This window comes from Bubalus kerabau, chromosome 6 (genome assembly GCF_029407905.1).
Source record: "Bubalus kerabau isolate K-KA32 ecotype Philippines breed swamp buffalo chromosome 6, PCC_UOA_SB_1v2, whole genome shotgun sequence".
NCBI lineage: Eukaryota > Metazoa > Chordata > Mammalia > Artiodactyla > Bovidae > Bubalus > Bubalus kerabau.
The window spans coordinates 67,950,521-67,973,995 of NC_073629.1; the positions used below are offsets into that span (position 1 = coordinate 67,950,521).

At 37.0% G+C, this 23,475-nt stretch overlaps 1 protein-coding gene across 4 annotated transcripts in view; it reads left to right on the forward strand.

Annotated features, from left to right (window-relative positions):
* PIGK (phosphatidylinositol glycan anchor biosynthesis class K) overlaps positions 1 to 23,475 on the forward strand; it is a 144,076-nt gene that overhangs the window by 70,598 nt on the left and 50,003 nt on the right. For 3 of the 4 annotated variants that reach the window (XR_008715849.1, XM_055585435.1, XM_055585433.1), the window contains exon 10: positions 20,872 to 20,956. Coding sequence is in view for 3 of the 4 variants with exons in the window: in XM_055585435.1 (XP_055441410.1) it covers positions 20,872 to 20,956 (85 nt within the window). In the remaining variant the exon portion in view is untranslated. Of the gene's footprint in view, positions 1 to 20,871; positions 20,957 to 22,986; positions 23,049 to 23,475 lie in introns of all 4 variants that reach the window. The other variant, XM_055585434.1, reaches the window with a different exon arrangement.

The following is a 23,475-nucleotide window of genomic DNA, read 5'->3' on the forward strand; positions in this document are numbered from 1 at the left end:
GACAGAGTGACCAGTACAGCTTATGGCAATTCAGTGGGGCTGGAGTGTGTAATTCTGAAGCTATGCAGAGCAACGGGACAAAAAACTAAGCCAGGAACCTCTGAAAAGCATGTGGAGTTTTCTGCAGTCACTCTTTGTTGAGGTGACAAAGACCTGCCAGGCTTGAATTTAAAATCTTGAAGAGTCTCACCATAAGATTAGGGGTAAATTAAAGATTGAATGAGTTTTGTCAAAATTCTGAGGCAGTCTTAATTCAGCTGAATCACTGACTGAATGGTAGTGTCTACCATTCACAACACCACTCTTTAAGTGCCTGCCAGAACACTGTGTGGATCTTCTCAGATGGAAAGTAGCATTGTCAGTAGGTTTTTTCCCGCCTTTAAACAAGTATGTAGTGTGCTATACACAATCAATAAAAAATTACTAGGTGCATAAAATGGAGACCATTGGGACTATATGTGTGTGTGCTAAGTCACTGTAATCGTTTCCAACTTTTTGAGGCCCTATGGTCCATAGCCCTCCAGGCTCCTCTGTTCATGGGATTCTCCAGGCAAGAATACTGGAGTGTGTTGCTGTGCCCTACTCCAGGGGATCTTCCAGACCCAGGGATGGAACTGATGTCTCTTATGTCTCTTGCATTGAAGGCTGGATCTGAACCACTAGCACCACCTGAGAAGGCTTTATGACTATATTACAAGAGAAGAACAAGCAAAACAGAATATAGAAGTAGACCTTGAAGTGATTAAGAACTTGAAGTTAGTAGAAAAGAACCTTGAAATACCTATTTTTAATATGTTCAAGAAAATAGGAAAAAATTCTTGAAAACAGATTAAAAGACAGGGAATTCACAAGAAAAAATGAACGTATCTAAGACATTGAAAATTTCATGCAAAGATGGGCTCGATAAAGGACAGAAATGGTATGGCCCTAACAGAAGCAGAAGATATTAAGAAGAGGTGGCAAGAATACACAAAAGAACTGTACAAAAAAGATCTTCACAACCCAGATAATCATGATGGTGTGATCACTTACCTAGAGCCAGACATCCTGGAATGTGAAGTCAAGTGGGCCTTAGGAAGCATCACTACGAACAAAGCTAGTGGAGGTGATGGAATTCCAGTTGAGCTATTTCAAATCCTGAAAGATGATGCTGTGAAAGTGCTGCACTCAATATGCCAGCAAATTTGGAAAACTCAGCAGTGGCCACAGGACTGGAAAAGGTCAGTTTTCACTCCAATCTCAAAGAAAGGCAATGCCAAAGAATGCTCAAACTACCACACAATTGCACTCGTCTCACACACTAGTAAAGTAATGCTCAAAATTCTCCAAGCCAGGCTTCAGCAATACGTGAACCGTGAACTTCCTGATGTTCAAGCTGGTTTTAGAAAAGGCAGAGGAACCAGAGACCAAATTGCCAACATCCGCTGGATCATGGAAAAAGGAAGAGAGTTCCAGAAAAACATCTATTTCTGCTTTATTGACTATGCCAAAGCCTTTGACTGTGTGATCACAATAAACTGTGGAAAATTCTGAAAGAGATGGAAATACCAGACCACCTGATCTGCCTCTTGGGAAATTTGTATGCAGGTCAGGAAGCAACAGTTAGAACTGGACATGGAACAACAGACTGGTTCGAAATAGGAAAAGGAGTACGTCAAGGCTGTATATTGTCACCCTGCTTATTTAACTTCTATGCAGAGTACATCATGAGAAACGCTGGGCTGGAAGAAGCACAAGCTGGAATCAAGATTTCCGGGAGAAATATCAGTAACCTCAGATATGCAGATGACACCACCCTTATGGCAGAAAGTGAAGAGGAACTAAAAAGCCTCTTGATGAAAGTGAAAGTGGAGAGTGAAAAAGTTGGCTTAAATCTCAACATTCAGAAAACGAAGATCATGCATCTGGTCCCATCACTTCATGGGAAATAGATGGGGAAACAGTGGAAACAGTGTCAGACTTTATTTTTTTGGGCTCCAAAATCACTGCAGATGGTGACTGCAGCCGTGAAATTAAAAGACACTTACTCCTTGGAAGGAAAGTTATGACCAACCTAGATAGCATATTCAAAAGCAGAAACATTACTTTGCCAACAAAGGTCCATTTAGTCAAGGCTGTGGTTTTTCCTGTGGTCATGTATGGATGTGAGAGTTGGACTGTGAAGAAGGCTAAACACCGAAGAATTGATGCTTTTGAACTGTGGTGTTGGATAAGACTCTTGAAAGTCCCTTGGACTGCAAGGAGATCCAACCAGTCCATTCTGAAGGAGATCAGCCCTGGGATTTCTTTGGAAGGAATGATGCTAAAGCTGAAACTCCAGTACTTCCGCCTCCTCATGCGAAGAGTTGACTCATTGGAAAAGACTCTGATGCTGGGAGGGATGAGGGCAGGAGGAGAAGGGGACAACAGAGGATGAGATGGCTGGATGGCATCACTGACTCAATGGACATGAGTCTGAGTGAACTCCGGGAGTTGGTGATGGACAGGGAGGCCTGGCATGCTGCAATTCATGGGGTCGAAAAGAGTTGAACATGCCTGAGCGACTGTACTGAACTGAACCGAAGACATTGAAACGACCATTCTAGAACTGAAAAATATAGTATCTGAATTGAAGAACTCAATGACTGGCTTGACATCAAATTGGATACATCAGAAAACAGCATAAGTGTACTTGAAGACAATTCAGTAGGGAAATGATCCAAGCTGAAGCACAGAAAGAAAGAAAAGAAGAAAGGAACAGAGGAAGGGAGGGAGTGTGAGAGGAAGGGAAGCAGGAATGAAAGAAGGAAGAAGGAAGAGTAAGGGATATTATTAGGCTCAGTAAAATGTTATAATGTATGTAAATAGTGTCTTAAACTAGAGGACAGATTGAAAATAAGGAAGCAGCAATACATGAAGAGATAATGAGCAAAACTAATGAAACGTATGAAACACATCAGATTCAAGTAATTCTACTAATTCTGAGCAGGATTGTTACAGTGAAACAACATCATAGTCAAAATGTCGAAAAATCACAGACAAAGAGAAAAATCTTAAAAGTCCACTGAGAATGCACAGTGCCTTTAATACTGACATAAACAGTGGATGCTGTAAAGAACAATATTTCATAGGAACCTGGAATGTTAGGTCCATGAATCAAGACAATTTGGAAGTGGTCAAACAGGAGATGGCAAGAGTAAACATCAACATTTTAGGAATCAGTGAACTAAAATGGACTGGAAAGGGTGAATTTAACTCAGATGACCATTATATCTACTACTGTGGGCAAGAATCCCTTAGAAGAAATGAAGTAGCCATCATAGTCAACAAAAGAGTCTGAAATGCAGTACTTGGATGCAATCTCAAAAATGACAGAATGATCTCTGTTTGTTTCCAAGGCAAACCATTAATTATCACAGTAATCCAAGTCTATGTCCTGACCAGTAATGCTGAAGAAGCTGAAGTTGAATGGTTCTATGAAGACCTACAAGACCTTCTAGAACTAACACCCAAAAAAGATGTCCTTTTCATTAAGGGCACTGGAATGCAAAAGTAGGAAGTCAAGAAATACCTGGAGTAACAGGCAAATTTGGACTTGGAGTACAGAATGAAGCAGTGCAAAGGCTGATAGAGTTTTGCCCAGAGAACGTACTGGTCATAGCAAACACCATCTTCCGACAACACAAGAGAAGACTCTACACGTGGACATCCCTAGATGGTCAATACAGAAATCAGATTCTGTATTCTTTGCAGCCAAAGATGGAGACGCTCTATACAGTCAGCAAAAACAAGACCAGGAGCTGACTGTGGCTCAGATCATGAACTCCTTATTTCCAAATTCAGACTTAAATTGAAGAAAGTAGGGAAAACCACTGGACCATTCAGGTATGACCTAAATCAAATCCCTAATGATTATACAGTGGATGTGACAAATAGATTCAAGATATTAGAGCTGATAGAAATATGGACGGAGATTCTTGACATTGTACAGGAGGCAATGATCAAGACCATCCCCAAGAGAAAGAAATGCAAAAAAGGCAAAATGGTTGTCTGAGAAGGTAGTACAAATAGCAGAGAAAAGAAGAGAAAGGAGTGAAAGGCAAAGGAGAAAAGGAAAGATATACCTGTTTGAATGCAGAGTTCCAGAGACTAGCAAGGAGAGATAAGAAAGCCTTCCTAGGTGACCAATGCAAAGAAATAGAGGAAAACAATAGAGTGGGAAATACTAGGGATCTCTTCAAGAAAATTAGAGATACCAAGGGAACATTTCATGCCAAGATGGGCACAATTAAGGATGGAAATGGTATGGACCTAACAGAAGCAGGAGACATTAAGAAGAGGTGGTGAGAATACACAGAAGAAATATACAAAAAGATCTTCATTACCTGGATAACCATGATGGTGTGATCACTCACCTAGAGCCAGACATCCTGGAATGCAAAGTCAGTGGACCTCACAACAAACAAAGCTAGTGGAAGTGATGGAATTCCAGTTGAGCTATTTCAAATCCTAAAAGATGGTGCTGTGAAAATGCTGCACTCAATATGCGAGCAAATTTGGAAAACTCAGCAGTGGCCATAGGATTCAATGATCCTATGGCCATAGGATTCAACTGGAAAAGTCAGTTTTCATTCCAATCCCAGAGAAAGGCAATGCCAAAGAATGTTCAAACTGCCGCACAGTTGCACTCATCTCACACGCTAGCAAAGTAATTCTCAAAATTCTTCAAGCCAGACTTTAACAGTATGTGAACTGTGAACTTCCAGATGTTCAGTCTGGATTTAGAAAAGGCAGGGGAACCAGAGGTCAAATTGCCAACATCCATTGAATCATCAGAAAAGCACGAGAGTTCCAGAAAATCATCCATTTCTGCTTTAATGACTATGCCAAAGCCTTTGACTGTATGGATCACAACACAAACTATGGAAAATTCTTAAAGAGATGGAACTATCAGACCAACTTACTTGCCTCCTGAGAAATCTGTATGTCAAAAAGCACCACTTGGAACCGGACCTGGAACAATGGACTGGAAAGGAGTACGTCAAGGCTGTATATTGTCACCCTGCTTATTTAACTTACATGCAGAGTACATCATGTGAAATGCCAGGCTGGATGAAGCACAAGCTGGAATTAAGATTGTGGGGAGAAATATCAATAACCTCAGATATGCAGATGACACCACCCTTATGGCAGAAAGAGAAGAAGAACTAAAGAACCTCTTGATGAAAGTGAAAGAAGAGAGTGAAAAAGTTTGCTTAAAACTCAACATTTGGAAAACTAAGATCATGGTATCCGGTCCCATCACTTCATGGCAAATAGTTGAGGAAATAATGGAAACAGTAGCTGACTTTATTTTCTTGGGCTCCAAAATCACTGCAGATAGTCACTGCAGCTATGAAATTAAAAGACACTTGCTCCTTGGAAGAAAAGGTGTGACCAACCATAGGCAGCATATTAAAAAGTGGAGACTTTACTTTGCCAACAGATGTCCGTCTAATCAAAACTCTGGTTTTTCCTGTAGTCATGTATGGATGTGAGAGTTGGACTGTAAAGAAAGTTGAGCGCTGAAGAATTGATGCTTTTGAACTGTGGTGTTGCAGAAGACTCTTGAGAGTTTCTTGGACTGCAAGGAGAACCAACCAGTCCATCTTAAAGGAGATCAGTCCTGAATACTCATGGGAGAAAGGACTGATGTTGAAGCTGAAACTGCAGTACTTTGGCCACCTCATGCAAAGAGCTGACTCATTTGAAAAGACTTTGATCCTGGGGAAAGATTGAAGGCGGAAGGAGAAGGGGACAACAGAGGAAGAGATCGTTGAATGGTATACCGACTCTATGGAAATGAGTTTGGGTAAGCTCCCAGAGTTGGTGATGGACAGGAAAGCCTGGCACGCTGCACTCCATGGGGTCACAAAGAGTTGGACACGACTGAGCGACGAACTGAGTGACTGAAACAGCAGAAGCCATAAACAACAGAATGACATTTTTAAAGTACTGAATGGTAGAAAACTTCTAACCTATACATCTATACACAGCAAAAATATCTTCCAAAAATGAAAGTGAAATAAAGATGTCTTCAGTCAAACAGAACAATTTGTTGCCAGTGCATCTGAACTACAGTAAAAACTAAAGGAAGTACTTTAGCCAGAAGTATAATGATTCTAATGGGAAACAGAAATTTAGTAAGGAATGAAGAGAACCAGAATAGACATATGTATCATGTAAGATAATTAAATATTGATAGTACCAAAAAAAACCACCTAATCTCTGTTGAGTTAAAACAATATTTGCTTAATTAAAATATATTATAGCAGCAATGCAAAAGGCAGAGGGATAATTAGAATGAAAGTGTTGCAAAATACTATTCTTATTGGAGAAATGATAAATGTGGGTCATTTGATTAGATTACAAAGACAAAGTTTGATGTTATAATGTCACTATAATTATTATAAACTACCATGTTAATAGAGAAAAAAGATTAATAGAGTATTTGGTTAATTCAAAGAAAAAAGGAAAGTAAAAGAAACATCAAATAGATGAGAAATAGAAAATTGATATTAATATTAAACACAGTTGTATCAGTCTACAAGTTAAGTATAATTGGACCAAATGCCCTCTTTCAAAGAGTAAAATTATCATACTAATTTAAAACAAAATCTCAAAATGTGTTTACATGATGCATTTTCAGTATAAGGTTATAAAAATCACTTGGAATGTAACTCAAGTAATACAGGAATATGGGGGATTTAGGAAAAAAATAAGTAAAAGAAATAAATCAAGCCTTCAAGTAAGAGAATTTGCTTTTTTATCAGTTGTAAAAAAATATGTACCTTCTCCCAACAAACTTCAAATAAGCAGTAGGCTTAGATGGTTTTTATTTGTGGCGTTTACCAAACATGTGAAACTGACATACAAACAGAACAGACAAAGAAAGCATGCTACCCAATTAATTTGATGCAACTAGTTAATTTTGAACCCAAAACTAGACAAGAAGAGAATGAAAAAATAATAGAACCAACCTCATTTTATTATTACACTTGTACAAATCTTTTTTTAAACAGATGTACAATCTTAAATTCAGATCCAGTTTGTAAAAGTAAAAATACTTCATGACCAAATAGAAGTTATCTTAAAATTCTAGGAATGATTTTGAGTTAGAAAATATATTAATGTATTTCATTGTATCTGTACATTAAATGAGAAATAGTTTGTAATTGTTTCAGTAGATGCAGAAAAAGCACCTGATTAAAATTCATCAATCATTAATGATGAAAGAAAGCAACATAGCTTAGTGAACTGGAAATAGAGAGCTGCCTTGACTTAATAAAGGCTGTATATCTAAAGCCAGAGGAAAACATTACATTTTAGCGTGACTCTTTAGAAGAATCTCTATGAAAGTCAGATGAGATAAGAATGCATACTCTATTGCCATCTACACAGGAAGTCCCAAATAATGCCAGAAGACAAGCGAATGATAAGACGTATAAGGATCAGGGAGAGGCAACTTTCCCTGTTGTTTTATCTTTTTTCTTTCTTTTTTTTTTTTTTTAACAGACTGTATAATAGAAAATTTAAGAGACTCTACCATTTAATTATTAAACTTACAAGAGTTGGGACATAATGTGGAAAGATATTATACTAACCAATCATAGCTATTAAAAGAAATGCTTTAGTTAGTGTAATATCAATAATATGATTGATAAAGCTTAACTGCAACAAAGTTAAAATGCTGTAAGTAGTAAAAATAAATACAAAGTTAAAAGAGAAACTCTGGGTGAAATTATTTGCAACATGTATGTCAAAAATTTTCTTTCCGGATTATATAAGTAACTGCACATAGATTCTTTTTAAAAGACACCCCAATAGAAAAGTGACCAGAGGAGATACAGTTTGGAAAAGAAAAACTCATGTCCAGTGACATTTGAAGTATTTTTTAAAAGGGGAAATGGAAATTAAGACAATGAGATACTGTTTCTTGTAGGAAATTAAGTGGTGATGAGGGAAATGGGAATTTACACATTTCTGATGGCAGTGTAAATTGATGCAGCCCCCTTGGATAGTAATTTGGTTGTTACTTGGGAACCCACTCCAGTGTTCTTGCCTGGAGAATCCCAGGGACGTGGGAGCCTGGTGGGCTGCCGTCTATGGGGTCGCACAGGGTCGGACACGACTGAAGCGACTTAGCAGCAGCAGCAGCAAAATTTAAAATATGCATAACAATGACCCCTCAAGTCCACTTCTAAATAATTACTTTAGAATAGGGGTTAGCAAACTTTTTTTGTGAAAGGCCAGCTAAGTAAACATTTTAGCCTCTGTAGGTCGAATGGTCTCAGCTGCGAATACTCTGTTATTGTAGTGCAAAAGAAGTCACAGATAATACATTAACAGATGAATGGGTTCAAATAAAACTTTATTTATAGACACTGAACTTTGAATTTTATATGTTTCATTTTTCATGAAATAGTCTCCCTTAATGTCTTTTTAACCATTAAAAAATGTAATAGCTTACAGCTATTACATACAGAAACAGATGACAGGACAAATTTGGTCTATGGGCTGGCTATAGTTTGCTGTGTTATAAAGCATCTTGCACATGTAGACAAAGCAGCCTGGAAGAATATTTTATGCAACATTATTTCTAACAATAAATAAAAGCAGATGTCCATCCATAATGGAATGTCTAAGTAAAATGAAGCATTTTCGTATTATATGTGTGTATACACGTGCTCTTTGAGAATTTTCCACAGTTTATTGTGATCCACACAGTCAAAGGCTTTGGCATAGTCAATAAAGCAGAAATACATGTTTTTCTGGAACTCCCCCTTTTTCCATGATCCAGTGAATGTTGACAATTTGATCTCTGGTTCCTCTGCCTTTTCTAAAACCAGTTTGAACATCTGGAAGTTCACGGTTCATGTATTGCTGAAGCCTGGCTTGGAGAATTTTGAGCATTACTTTACTAGCGTGTGAGATGAGTACAATTGTGCGGTAGTTTGAGCATTCTTTGGCATTGCCTTTCTTTAAAATTAAAATGAAAACTGACCTTTTCCAGTCATGTGGCCACTGCTGAGTTCTCCAAATTTGCTGGCATATTGAGTGCAGCACTTTCACAGCATTATTTTTCAGGATTTGAAATAGCTCAACTGGAGTTCCATTACCTCCACTAGCTTTATTCTTAGTGATGCTTCCTAAGGCCCACTTGACTTCACATTCCAGGATGTCTGGCTCTAGGTGAGTGATCACACCATCGTGATTATCTTGGTCGTGAAGGTCTTCTTTGTACAGTTCTTCTGTTTACTGACTACACCAAAGCCTTTGACTGTGTGGATCACAATAAACAGTGCAAAATTCTTCAAGAGATGGGAATAGCAGACCACCTGACCTGCCTTTTGAGAAATCTGTAATGCAGGTCAGGAAGCAACAGTTAGAACTGGACATGGAACAACAGACTGGTTCGAAATAGGAAAAGGAGTACGTCAAGGCTGTATATTGTCACCCTGCTTATTTAACTTCTATGCAGAGTACATCATGAGAAACGCTGGGCTGGAAGAAGCACAAGCTGGAATCAAGATTGCCGGGAGAAATATCAATAACCTCAGATAATGCAGATGACACCACCTTTATGGCAGAAAGTGAAGAGGAACTAAAAAGCCTCTTGATGAAAGTGAAAGAGGAGAGTGAAAAAGTTGGCTTAAAGCTCAACATTCAGAAAACGAAGATCATGGCATCTGGTCCCATCACTTTATGGGAAATAGATGGGGAAACAGTGGAAACAGTGTTAGACCTTATTTTGGGGGGTCTCCAAAATCACTGTAGATGGTGATTGCAGCCATGAAATTAAAAGACGGTTACTCCTTGGAAGGAAAGTTATGACCAACCTAGATAGCATATTCAAAAGCAGAGATATTAACTTTGCCAACAAAGGTCCGTTTAGTCAAGGCTATGGTTTTTCCAGTGATCATGTATGGATGTGAGAGTTGGACTATAAAGAAAGCTGAGCACTGAAGAATTGATGTTTTTGAACTGTGGTGTTGGAGAAGACTCTTGAGAGTCCCTTGGACTGCAAGGAGATTCAACCAGTCCATCCTAAAGGAGATCAGTCCTGGGTGTTCATTGGAAGGACTGACGCTAAAGCTGCAACTCCAAAACTTTGGCCACCTCATGTGAAGAGTTGACTCATTGGAAAAGACTCTGATGCTAGGAGGGGTTGGGGGCAGGAGGAGAAGGGGATGACAGAGGATGAGATGGCTGGATGGCATCACTGACTCGATGGACATGAGTTTGAGTGAACTCTGGGAGTTGGTGATGGACAGAGAGGCCTGGTGTGCTGTGATTCATGGGGTCACAAAGAGTCAGACATGACTGAGCGACTGAACTGAACTGAACTGATACAAGTGCTCAGTTGTGTCTGACTCTTTGCGACTGTGACCCCATGGACTGCAACCCACCAGGCTCCTCTCTCCATGAAATTTTCCAGCGAAGAATACTGGAGTGGGTTGTTGTTTCCTTCACCAGGAGATCTTCCCCACCTAGGGATGGAACCTGTGTCTCCTGCATTGGTAGGCATGTTCTTAACCACTGAACCACCTGGGAAGCCCTTTCATATTATACCATATAGCTATTAACAGCAATGAACTAGATTGGTAGTCATATTGACATGCTTGGGTCTAAAAAGCATAATAAATGAAAAAAAAAAGGCTGCAATATATATATATATATATGTGTGTGTATTATTTTATTTATTTACTTTTTTGCTGGGCCTTTTCCCCTCTTACAGTTTTATTGAAATATAATTGGAATAAAGCACTGTGTACATTAAAGACATAATGGTTTGAGTGACATTATAAAATGTTTACCGCAAGTTGAGTGAACATCCATCATAAAAGAAGAGATGAAGGAAAAAAATATTTTTTCTTTGTGATTCGTAGGATTTACTTAAGAACTTTCATATGTAACATATAGCAGTGTTAATCACGTTAATCATGTTGTACATTATACCTCTAGTACTTCTTTTTCTTATAACTGGAAGTTTGTACCTTTTGAGCACCTTTATCTAGTTCCCTCACTCTCCACCCCCAGCCTCTGGTAACCATAAATCTGATCACTTTTCATTATGAATTTAAGTATAATTGACCTAAAATTATGTTAATTCTTGGTGTACAATATAGTGATTTATATTTCTGTACATTACAAAATGATAATCGTGATTAGTTTATTTACCATCTGTCCTTATACAAAGATATTGTGTTGTTATTGACTATATTCCCCACACTATATTTAATCCCTGTGACATTTATTTTGTAACTAGAAATTTGTACCACTAAATCTCCCTCACCTGTTTCACTTATCCCCTGACCTCCTCCCCTCTGGCAATCCCCTGTTTGTTCTCTGTATCTGTGACTTTGTTTCTGTTTTGTTATGTGTATTTATTTATTTATTTTTAGTAGAGTCTACATGTCAGTGAAATCATGCAGTATTTGTTTTTCTCTGTCCAGCTTCTTTTCCTAGCATAATACCCTCCAGGTTCATCCATGTTGTAGCAAATGGGAAGATTTTATTCTCTTTTATGGTTGAGTAATATTCCATATTCGGTCGAACACAACTGAAGTGACTTAGTGCCATACTCTGTTGTATTTATACCACATCTTCTATGTCCATTCATCTATGGATGGACACTGAGGTTGTTTCTGTATCTTGGCTATTGTAAATAATGCTGTAGTGAACACAGAGATGCATATATCTTTTCAAATTGGTCTTTTTGTTTATTTTTGGTAAATACCCAGAAGTGGAATTGCTGGATTGTATGGTAGTTCTATTTTCAGGTTTTTTTTTTTTTTTTTTTTTTTTGAGGAGCCTCCATACAGTTTTTTTCATAGTGGCTGTACTAATTTGCATTCCCACCAACAGTGCACAAGAGTTCTCTTTAATGCTGGCTAGCACTTGTCATTTGTTGTCTTCTTATAATAGCCATCTTGACAGGTATGAGGTGATATCTCACTGTGGTTTTGATTTGCATTTTCCTGATGATTAGTGATGTTGAGCATCTTTTCGTGTATCTGTTGGTTCTCTATATGTCTTTGGGCTTCCCTGGTGGCTCAGTGGTAAAGACTGCCTGCAATGCAGGAGACCCGGGTTCAATCCCTGGGTTGGGAAGATCCCCTGGAGGAGGCCATGACAACCACTCTAGTACTCTTGCCTAGAGAATGGACAGAGGAGCCTGGCAGGCTACAGCCCATAGGGTCGCACAGAGTTGGACACGACAAGCAGCTAAGCTATATGTCTTCGGAAAAATTTCTGTTCAGGTCCTCTGCCCATTTTTTAATTAGGTTGTTTGTTTTTTTGATGTTGAGCTGTATGAGTTCTTTGTCTCTTATGTTTTGTATCTGTTTGAATGTAGAATATAATTTATTAATGAAACTATGAATATTCTACATACTTTCATGTATACATATATATTTAAGCAAAATAAAATGACTAGAACAACACACATTTATAACTTCAGTTATGTGTACCTACTAGATGTAGGCATGCTAAGTTGCTTCAGTCACGTCCGATTCTTTGCAACCCATGGACTGTAGCCCTGCAGGTTCCTCTGTCCATGGGATTCTCCAGGCAAGCATACTGGAGTGGGTTGCCATGCGTTTCTCCAGGGGATCTTCCCTACCCAGTTGAATGAACCTATGTCTCTAACATCTTCTGCATTGGCAGACAGGTTCCTGAGAAGTGCTCAGTAATTTTGACAGGATTTCTTCTGACTTACTGCTATTTTAAAATTGCCTTTGACTCTACAAAGATTATTCCTTATGAATATACACATTTGCTGGTTTGGAGAACTTCTGCAAAGTCTGCTTACCTGATAAGAGGTCCTTCAGTGAGAATTAGAGCTTGGTTTTCTGGGATTTCGTTATATTCACTTTATTAAATTTCTTGGGAGGTATTCTTTTTTAACTGGTATGTGATCTTTTTAAACTGATGTTCTTTTTTAACTGATATGCTACCTCACTGCACGCTGATGGTAAAAAAGATGCATGTTAGCAGTTGGGCCATAAGCTCATGTAACCTTATTTCTCTTGGGAGTTAACTTTCTGTTCCCTACCTCAAATGATGTTTCTTTCCCCAGCTCATTATCTTCCATGTGCTTCTTTAAAGTAGGTAATAGCCAAGGCTGTGTTTAGTATCTTTGCTTGCAAGATTGTAATTTGACAATTAGAAGAATGGTGATGCTCTGAGTGTGGAAAGTGAAAGTGAAAGTGGAGTCGCTTAGTCGTGTCTGACTCTTTGCGACCCTGTGGACTGTAGGCCACCCGGCTCCTCTGTCCATGGGATTTCCCAGGCAAGAATACTGGAGTGGGGTGCCATTTCCTTCTCCAGAGGGGGATCTCATTTCAAGGAAGATGCATTAGATTGTTGTGTCATTTCTATATAACCTGTCTTCACACAAATAATCTTCAGTGACTCTTGGGATGTTTTGGAGTTGTAATAGCATTTTGTGTTTGTCTCTATCGACCAATAAATTTGAGTTGTCTTTTCCCTTAGAGTGTCTTTAAACTTTCAGGAATGTCATAGGGCTGCAGGTTTGTCAAGTATATCTTACACAACAATATGTGTTGTCAATTATATGAATGCTTGGGTGTTTTTTTAATGCAGTTTAGGAGTGGAAATTTTTCTGTGCTTTTTTCCCCCAGCAGGATTGTGTTCAGAAATTAACTTGATTTCTTTATATACTTTTAGTTTCAAAAAATTCTTTTAGTCACTCATGTTCAAGAAGTAACACTAACTTTGGCTAGCTTCCGGTTTCTGGTGTGTTTAAAGAATTTCTTCCGAATGATTTCGGAGTACCCTACATCATGTGTCTTGAATTATTTATTGATGATCCTAATTTTTAGTTTGTGTCTGGTATGGCACAGTGTGTCTGTTTTTCAGTTCTTTTTGTTGGGTGTATTTCTAGTGTTTGAAAAGATGCTTTAGTCTTCTGCCCACAGTAAACTAGGCCATCTTATACTTGAATAATCTAATCTCTATATGGCAATATGGAATAAAACCTCACCTTTTTCTGAATTAGAGGTGACCTTATATGTGGGTGCATTAATAATTTTAGTGTTATTTTAAGAGTGCTGGATACAACAGAGGAGAAAGATTTTTGAGGGAACTGGGCATCTTGAAAGAGTAAAAAGAACTCAAAAAAACAAACGTTTGTAAAGACTAACTTTGTGGGTTTCAGAATTTTGCCAGCAGCATTTTATTTACTTTGGCAAAGGATTTGGACAATATTTTAATTGGATTTTGATTTAAGATGGTAGCGTCACTGTATTGCATCTACCATTCTTCTGTAGTGTAAGCAAATTCCATTCCTATTATTGTTTTTTTAAAAAGAAACAGTAAAGTAAGAAAAGGAATGTATAGCTTTTTGCGTGCAGAAACTACTCTTTTTAAAGTAGATGTCTTAGTGAAGGATCTTGGAAAGAGATAATAGAAAAATATATCTTAAAAAAAAAGAAAAATATATCTTTTTAGGAGGAACTCAAATGTTAAATAAAAGGAATAATGAGTAGCTTTAAGAAAGAGAACTTTACTGTTTTGCCACAGAAAATTCCAGGTTTCCCTTAGAATGGTAGCCATATATAGATTGGAATTAACATTGATAGTTTTCTTAGTTCCTGAATTACACTGTAAACATGGACTACTTGCTGGGGCCCTAGCTACCAAAGATAGGAGATGTGGGGTCTAGAAAGTGGGGGTGATTTGACTTAGGTGAGAGGATTGGGAAAGCATTAATTCTGAGGAAATAGATGACAGTTTGCAAGGAAGGAGGAGGTGTCCCTTGGAGTCTTGGTAGTGAACGGAAACAAAAAAGCAACTACACATAGGGGTCCAAAGGAGATGAGAGGGGGGAAAAAAAAGGACAAATTCTGTTCTCACCACTACCGCAAAAAGTACCATTTATTAAAAAGTCTACACTTTATTGTAGCCACAGAGGAGAGTGGTGTTGAATGGAGAGAAACCTAATAAGCCAACGTATGTCCTTTCTTCCCCCATCACAAGATAGCTTACTGTATTGCTGCATCTAGAAAAAACAATGCAGATGCTTTTCAGTAAAAAAAAGAAGGCAACATCCATACAGAATTACTATAAGAAAGCAGAAAACTAAAACCAAATCTTCTAAACACGCTCACTACACAGAGAATGAGAGGAAAAATAAAGAAAAGAAAGGCACAAAAAAGGAGAACTAAGATAAAAGTCAAAGTGTTAGTTGCTCAGTTGTGTCCAACTTTTTGCAATCCTATGGACTGTAGCCCTCCAGGTTCCTCTGTCCATGGAATTTTCCAGGTAAGAATACTGGAGTGGGTAGCCATTCCCTTCTCCAGGGGATCTTTCCAACCCAAGGATCAAACTGAGGTCTCCTGCATTGCAGGTAGATTCTTACCGTCTGAGCCACCAGGGAAGCCAAGATATAATACTCAAATATAAATAATGTTCATTACACAAGCAATTGCATTATGAAAGAACACCATGAATCAGACACTTCAAAACTCACAATCGAAATGGACAATGAATAGGAAGATGTATGAAATAGGAGCTGACTGAACTCTGGAAAGGAAATCAACAAAAAAAGACAAAAATCATTTCACAAATGAAAAGTAAATTACAAGGTACCCAAGGTAAGATAGATATTATCAAAAGTTCAGTAAGAGACATAAAGACTAGAAATGAAAAAAATTCATGAAAGTGAAATTGAAATAAGATAGATAAAAGGCTCAGAGAGAAAGAGAAGATCCAATATATTTAGATCAAGAAATTGAACTAGAAAAATAAATGAGAAATGAACAGAAATAATATTTAAAATTATAATAAAACAAACTTTTCTAAAACAAAAGGAGACTTGCATTTCCATCTTGAAAGGGCCCCCAGGTGCCTGGGAGAATTGATTGATCCAGAACTCTTAGCTATATCCTATATACAAGCAAAAATAAACAAATGGGACCTAATTAACCTTAAAAGCTTCTGCACATCAAAGGAAACTATTAGCAAGGTGAAAAGACAGCCTTCAGAATGGGAGAAGATAATAGCAAATGAAGCAACTGACAAACAACTAATCTCGAGAATATACAAGCAACTCCTACAGCTCAACTCCAGAAAAATAAATGACCCAAACAAAAAATGGGCCAAAGAACTAAATAGACATTTCTCCAAAGAAGACATACAGATGGCTAACAAACACATGAAAAGATGCTCAACATCACTCATTATCAGAGAAATGCAAATCAAAACCACTATGAGGTACCATTTCACGCCAGTCAGAATGGCTGCGATCCAAAAGTCTACAAGTAATAAATGCTGGAGAGGGTGTGGAGAAAAGGGAACCCTCTTCCACTGTTGGTGGGAATGCAAACTAGTACAGCCACTATGGAGAACAGTGTGGAGATTCCTTAAAAAACTGGAAATAGAGCTGCCTTATGATCCAGCAATCCCACTGCTGGGCATACACACTGAGGAAACCAGAAGGGAAAGAGACACATGTACCCCAATGTTCATCGCAGCACTGTTTATAATAGCCAGCACATGGAAGCAACCTAGATGTCCATCAGCAGATGAATGGATAAGAAAGCTGTGGTACATATACACAATGGAGTATTACTCAGCCATTAAAAAGAATACATTTGAATCAGTTCTACTGAGGTGGATGAAACTGGAGCCTATTATACAGAGTGAAGTAAGCCAGAAAGAACAACAGCAATACAGTATACTAACGCATATATATGGAATTTAGAAAGATGGTAACAATAACCCTGTGTACGAGACAGCAAAAGAGACACTGATGTATAGAACAGTCTTATGGACTCTGTGGGAGAGGGAGAGGGTGGGAAGATTTGGGAGAATGGCATTGAAACATGTAAAATATCATGTATGAAATGAGTTGCCAGTCCAGGTTCGATGCACGATACTGGATGCTTGGGGCTGGTGCACTGGGACAACCCAGAGGGATGGTATGGGGAGAGAGGAGGGAGGAGGGTTCAGGATGGGGAACACATGTATACCTGTGGCGGATTCATTTTGATATTTGGCAAAACTAATACAATTATGTAAAGTTTAAAAATGAAATAAAAAAAAAATAAAAGAAAAAGACCACCTGAGCCTTCAAGCCAAAAAAAAAAAAAAAATAGTTTTATTTTTTTAAATAAATTAAAAATGAGAGTAATTAAAATAGAAATAAAATCAGTTTGACATCACACCTTTAGCAATATACATAGCAAGAAAATGATGGACATTTTCAAGAAATTCAAAATGAGTAATTTGTTGTGGGATTGAATAAGTAAAAAGGTAAAAATCCATAGTGATACCCAAGATTACTTGGGAATTGCACTTTGAGTGACTTTTAAAAAAATGCTGCAGTTATTAAGAAAAATTCTAAGGGTATTCCCTAACGGTTAGGACTCAGTGCTTTCACTGCTGGGGTCAGAGGCGTGGTGTGATCCCTGGTTGGGGAACTAAGATCCTGAAAGCTGCGCAGCTGGGGAAAAACAAGAAAAAGAAAATTTTCAAACCTATCGTTGGTTGATACATGCTGAAGTGTTTAGATGAGACCTATCATGATATCTGCAACTTTAAAATGGTTCAGAAAAAATAAAATAAGGAAAAAGAAGTTGAAATTTTTTGCAACAGCTACTTGTCATTTTTAAAAATGTTAAAATGAATTGTTAATATTAGGTTTCTAATATTTTGTATCTTTTATATTGATTGAGAGACATGAGTAAAATGAATTCCAATTTATATGTTATTACTTTGTATTTTTAGAAGAATTTTTCATATTTCTACTTACTCTTAGAATTACTTCAGTGATCTTATCTACACTAATTTTTTCCCCAGCTGATATTTATTGAAACTTCTGGTGCCTTAATCAAGGCAATAGCACCAAACTCTACTGAGTAGTCACTGTATTCTTTCCTATCACAGACATACAGTAAAAAAAACAACCCACAAACATTCCAGTTTCACTTAGAAATATCCTTAATGAGGAAGGAAAATTTTTAAATGAATTATTTATCTTTTTATTGTTGAGTTGTAATATAGTTTTGATACCAATATTTTTTCAGATATATCAGTTCAGTTCAGTCTCTCAGTCGTGTCTGACTCTTTGTGACCCCATGGACTGTAGCACCCCAGGCCTCTCTGTCCATCACCAATTCCTGGAGTTTACCCAAACTCATGTCCATTGAATTGGTGATGCTATCCAACCATCTCATCCTCTGTCGTCCCCTTCTCCTCCTGCCTTCACTCTTTCCCAGCATCAGGGTCTTTTCAAATGAGTCAGTTCTTCACATCAGGTGGCCAAAGTAATGGAGTTTCAGCTTCAGCATCAGTCTTCCAATGAACACTCAGGACTGATCTCCTTTAGGATGGACTGGTTGGATCTCCTTACAGTCCAAGGGACTCTCAAGAGTCTTCTCCAACACCACAGTTCAAAAACATCAATTCTTCGGCGCTCAGCTTTCTTTATAGTCCAACTCTCATATCCATACATGACTACTAGAAAAACCATAGCCTTGACTAGATGGACCTTTGTTGATAAAATAATGTCTCTGCTTTTTAATATGCTACCTAGGTTGGTCATAACTTTCCTTCCAAGGAGTAAGCGTCTTTTAATTTCATGGCTGCAATCACCATCTGCAGTGGTTTTGGAGCCCCCCCAAAATAAAGTCAGTCACTGTTTCCACTGTTTCCCCATCTATTTGCCATGAATTGATGGGACCGGATGCCATGATCTTCATTTTCTGAATGTTGAGCTTTAAGCCAACTTTTTCACTCTCCTCTTTCACTTTCATCAAGAGGCTCTTTACTTCTTCACTTTCTGCCATAAGGGTGGTGTCATCTGCATATCTGAGGTTAGTGATATTTCTCCCGGCAATCCTGATTTCAGTTTGTGCTTCCTCCAGCCCAGCGTTTCTCATGATGTACTCTGCATAGAAGTTAAATATGCAGGGTGACAATATACAGCCTTGACATACTCCTTTTCCTTTTTGGAATCAGTCTGTTGTTCCATGTCCAGTTCTCACTGTTGCTTCCTAACCTGCATACAGACTTCTCAAGAGGCAGGTCAGGTGGTCTGGTATTCCCAGATGTATGATTTACAAAAATTTTCCTCCATTCTTTGGGTTTTTCACTTTCTTGGTAGGGTATTTTGAAGCACAAAAATTTTAAATTGTATATTATTTAATCTGTTTTCCTTTTGTTGCTTGGTGTATGTTTTGTATACCTAAAGATATAGGTAGAGCTTTAAAAGGTGGTACATTGTGAAATGTTTAAAAATAATGTGGGTTATTTTTGGTCAATCAATATTTATTTTATTTTTAATTGTATACTCTAATAATTTGTGAGGGCTGCCATAACAAAGTACCACAGACTGAGTGCTTAAGCAATAGAAATTTATTTCCTCACAATTCTGGAAGCTGGAAGTCCAAGATCAAGGTGTTGACAGGATTGTTTTCTTATAAAGCCTCTCATTGATTTATAGACAGTTAAATCTTCCCCTGGTATCTTCATGAGGTCTTTGTCTTTATCTGTGTCTACCTCCAGAACTTTTTTCATCTTTTAATACTGGAATTACTACCCATTAGTAATTCCCCCTTCTCTCCTCTTTTGCTCCTGGAAACCACCCTTCTATTTTCTGTCTCTATAAAGCAATATTTAAAAATTTTTAAGACAGTTTTTTCATCAATAGTGAGCGTCTTCAAAGTTCCTCCAATTAATTATATTTATGCTAATCTGCAAAGTATATATAAACTTTTACCTAAGAGGCCTTTTAAACTCTTATGTACAAAATTTTGTCCTTATTTGTATATTTGCCTTTTTATTGTGAGAGATCCAGATTTCTCATCATCAAATTTCTTAACTAGAGATTTATACTAGTCTTGTTTTTCAAGGTAATTCAAGGTTTCAGTTTTTAAATTTAAGTTGATAAGGTGATGTTTACTTTGCAGAAATAAAAGGTAATTGAAAGTTTAAATGTGTTTCAGTCTTACTCTTTTGAAATCTAATGTTTATTTGCTATTTTGTAAATGTTGATACTTTTTTAAGAACATTTTTTTGTAGTTTTCTTCATTTGGGGAGATTTTATTCTTACTCTGCACTTTACTCTTTTATACCATCAGGTATGTGTTGTGTCAATTCTGCATCTCATTGAAATATAAGTATTAAAATATTTTCCATATAGAACCTCTCAGAGAGTTATTATTGTCTTTATTTTATTCATATATTCATTCAGCAAACGTTTATTGAGTCTTCATAATATGGTAAACAGTGGCTATACAAAGAAGAATAAGACATGATTTTTGTCTTCAAGGTGGTTAAAAAAAAGCACACCTAAGTAGATCTAAATAAATTAATATATTTGAAAGAAGAGTAAACAAAAAGGGAGCTTTGATTGGTCCAAATAGGAAACAGAATGAAGAAAATCAGAATCATGAGAATACAAGGCCCACTGGCAGGGGACCAGTAGATGGGCATGGCTGAAACTGTTGATTTGGATGTAGAGGAGGAGTTGCTGAAGATGAGGCTTGAATAGTTGGAGCCGGATTTTGAAGACCTTTAAAAGCATATGCAGTGAACATGGAGTTCTTAAACATTTTTAAGTCTCAGAGTGAAAGACAGGATGAGACTATTATGTGATGTTAAGTAGTCTTATTAAATAGTAATTTTATGCAATCTGAATGTATATGGTTGTATCATTTAAAAATTATCCTTAGATTATTTTTCATAGATTATTGACAAATACTGCTTATTTTACAATCTCAGATATATATATTTTTAATATAGTTCATATTTGATGTGTTTAAGTATTTGCCATATTTACAAAAATATACTTTAGCTTTGTGTTTTTTAATTTCTTTTTTCCAGCTATAAGAAAGACCAGATGGTTGAGGAACTAATGGAACCTCTGAAATATGCTGAACAACTTCCTGTAGCTCAGATAATACACCAGGTTTGCTTTCCATTTTTATTCTTTTGAAAGAAACAAGATTTTTAATCTCTGAAAAGTAATTGCTTTTGTTAGGTTTTTCAGAATCAATGTGCTATAGCTGAAAGGCATTCCAGGCTGTCTAGCCCTATTTAGACTCCACCTCTTACAGTTGGAAATCTCATTCAAAGCGCAGTATTAAAAGGCTACTTGCTGTTTAACAGTAGAATTCTTGCTTATATAAAATACAGGGTAGAATCAGAATTATCTTTTGTGCATTACTTAACAACAAGACTTAATTTCAGAGAACTTTCATTTGAACCATTGTATATGGTACTCGTTAATGACAAAGAAAATGCTGAAAAAATATCATTTGGTATAATTTCTTTGAGTAGCTAAAATGAGAAAGAAATCTTTCCCTACTTCCTCCACCCTACCCCATTATCAACTCTTGTAAAGTGTAATTCTAAATGTCATATGGGTAATTTTTTCATTTCCAATTATAATGACTCTATCATCCCTTCTACATTACTGTAATCCTAGAGAAGGCAGTGTGGTAAGTTTTTAAACTTTGATTTTGTACTGTAATTCTGACAGCATATAAAGTCCGCCCTGCTGGGCCAGAATCTAAGAGTTTTAAAAGTGGTTTGTTGATGAGAGTTATGGCCTATAGATCTACCATATTTATCAGAGGCTATAGATTATAGGAAATATTAAAAGCCCTTAAACGTCAGAATTTTTCAGAATTTTCACAAATGTTAATTACTATTGAGTCTTTCCATATGTCTTTGCCAATCAAAAGAATTTTTATTTAGCAGATACAGATTGATTATGAGTACCAGGTTGAGCTTATTAAAAGAAACAGGCTTTTACTTTAAAATGTTGGCTATATAGATCTTTTCATGGATGTTAAAATTGAATATTAAAATTCTATGAGAAATTATAAAAAGTGGTCTAAAATTTGCCCACAGTCTATCTGTGGTTGGTAATCAGGTCCAGTTATATGTCAGGAATTCCCTGGTGTTGTCAGAGCTTAAATGACCTAACAGCCTGCAAATGTCACATTTAAAATTCTGTCTTCATGCCTGACTCTCAGCATAAATGAATTTAACAGCAGAGCAGGCAGCAAGTCAATATGTTCTTAACAGTAAGAGTGAGCAATGAAACAGTTTGTGGTTTGTTCAGAATAGGTAAATAGAATCTGCGCACAACACTTCACCTAGAATAAAATCTAAAATAGGAAACAAGAATTAACCTTTAAGATGGTTGACCAGATGAAATGTCAGTCATATTTTTATAGCGTGAATGAACCAATAAACTGCTGTTATATACACTGTGTGAATTCAAAGATGAAAAACTTTTACCCTGGTCAAAATTTTTTTGATGATATTCTTGGCATTATAAGAAGCTATATTAATTTTAACACTGAATTATAAGCAATTATAATGAAATTTTTACAGTACCTGAATTTATAAAATTTTTATTTTAAGATTCATGATAGGAATTTCTTTTTCTTTATATTGAATAAAATTAATTTTGTTCTCAGGGGGTAATCAGGAAAGATCATTTTTCCTCTTATTCCCCTTTATTGACAATACTACAAGTTTCAAACTGTTACAATTGTCTGTCGAGTATGTTGCTAGCAGTTCACTTATAAGTGAATTATTTGAAAGCCATTTTCCCCCCTAAAAGAATAGTAATGTATATAATAATTAGGTGCAGCCAATCCCATAAAACTTCAAAATATGTAATATATCTGTATTATAGTGTTATTGAAGTATATATTTAACTTCCACCTATAATAGTGTGTTTTTGTACTGTAAGTAACTGTTTTTCTTCTCATCTTGAGTCATGCTTTACCTATCTCTGTTATGGAGTGTGTGTCATTCTTATTTGAAATAATGTTATTTATTCACATATCTTATCCTCTGTGTGCCCAGTCATTTCATTTGTGTCTGACTCTTTGCAACCCATGGACTGTAGCCCATAGGCTCCTCTGTCCATGGGATTCTTCAGGCAAGATTACTGGAGTAGATTGCAATTTCCTCCTGCAGGGCATTTTCCTGAACCAGGGACCAAACCCATGTCTCTCGAGTCTCTTATGTCTCCTGCCTTGGTAGGTGGTTTTTTTTTTTTACCACTAGTGCCACCATATCTTCTATTTGATCATCTTTCTGGATGTCCTTGATTTCTTGATATTTTTTTCAGCATCTTATCTTGTGCCATGTTTGCATATGTCTGAATGGATGGAGATATATACGTGTGTGTGTGTGTGTGTGTGCGCAATGGTATAGTGAGAGCCAGAGCATCTCTTTTCCCTACCACCCAGGCATCAGAAGCCAGGGCACAGTTTAGAAAATGAGAGAGGAGGAGCCAGGCACAGGGCTTAACATGAAGAGCAACTCGAGAAATACCAGAGAGTGAGAGAGGGGAATGTATTTCAGTCATTTGAATAATTAATTTCTTGTTTATATTACTTAAACTGTGTGTTACAATGAGGCGATAGATAAGACTTCAATATTGCCATTTTATACTGCCAAATT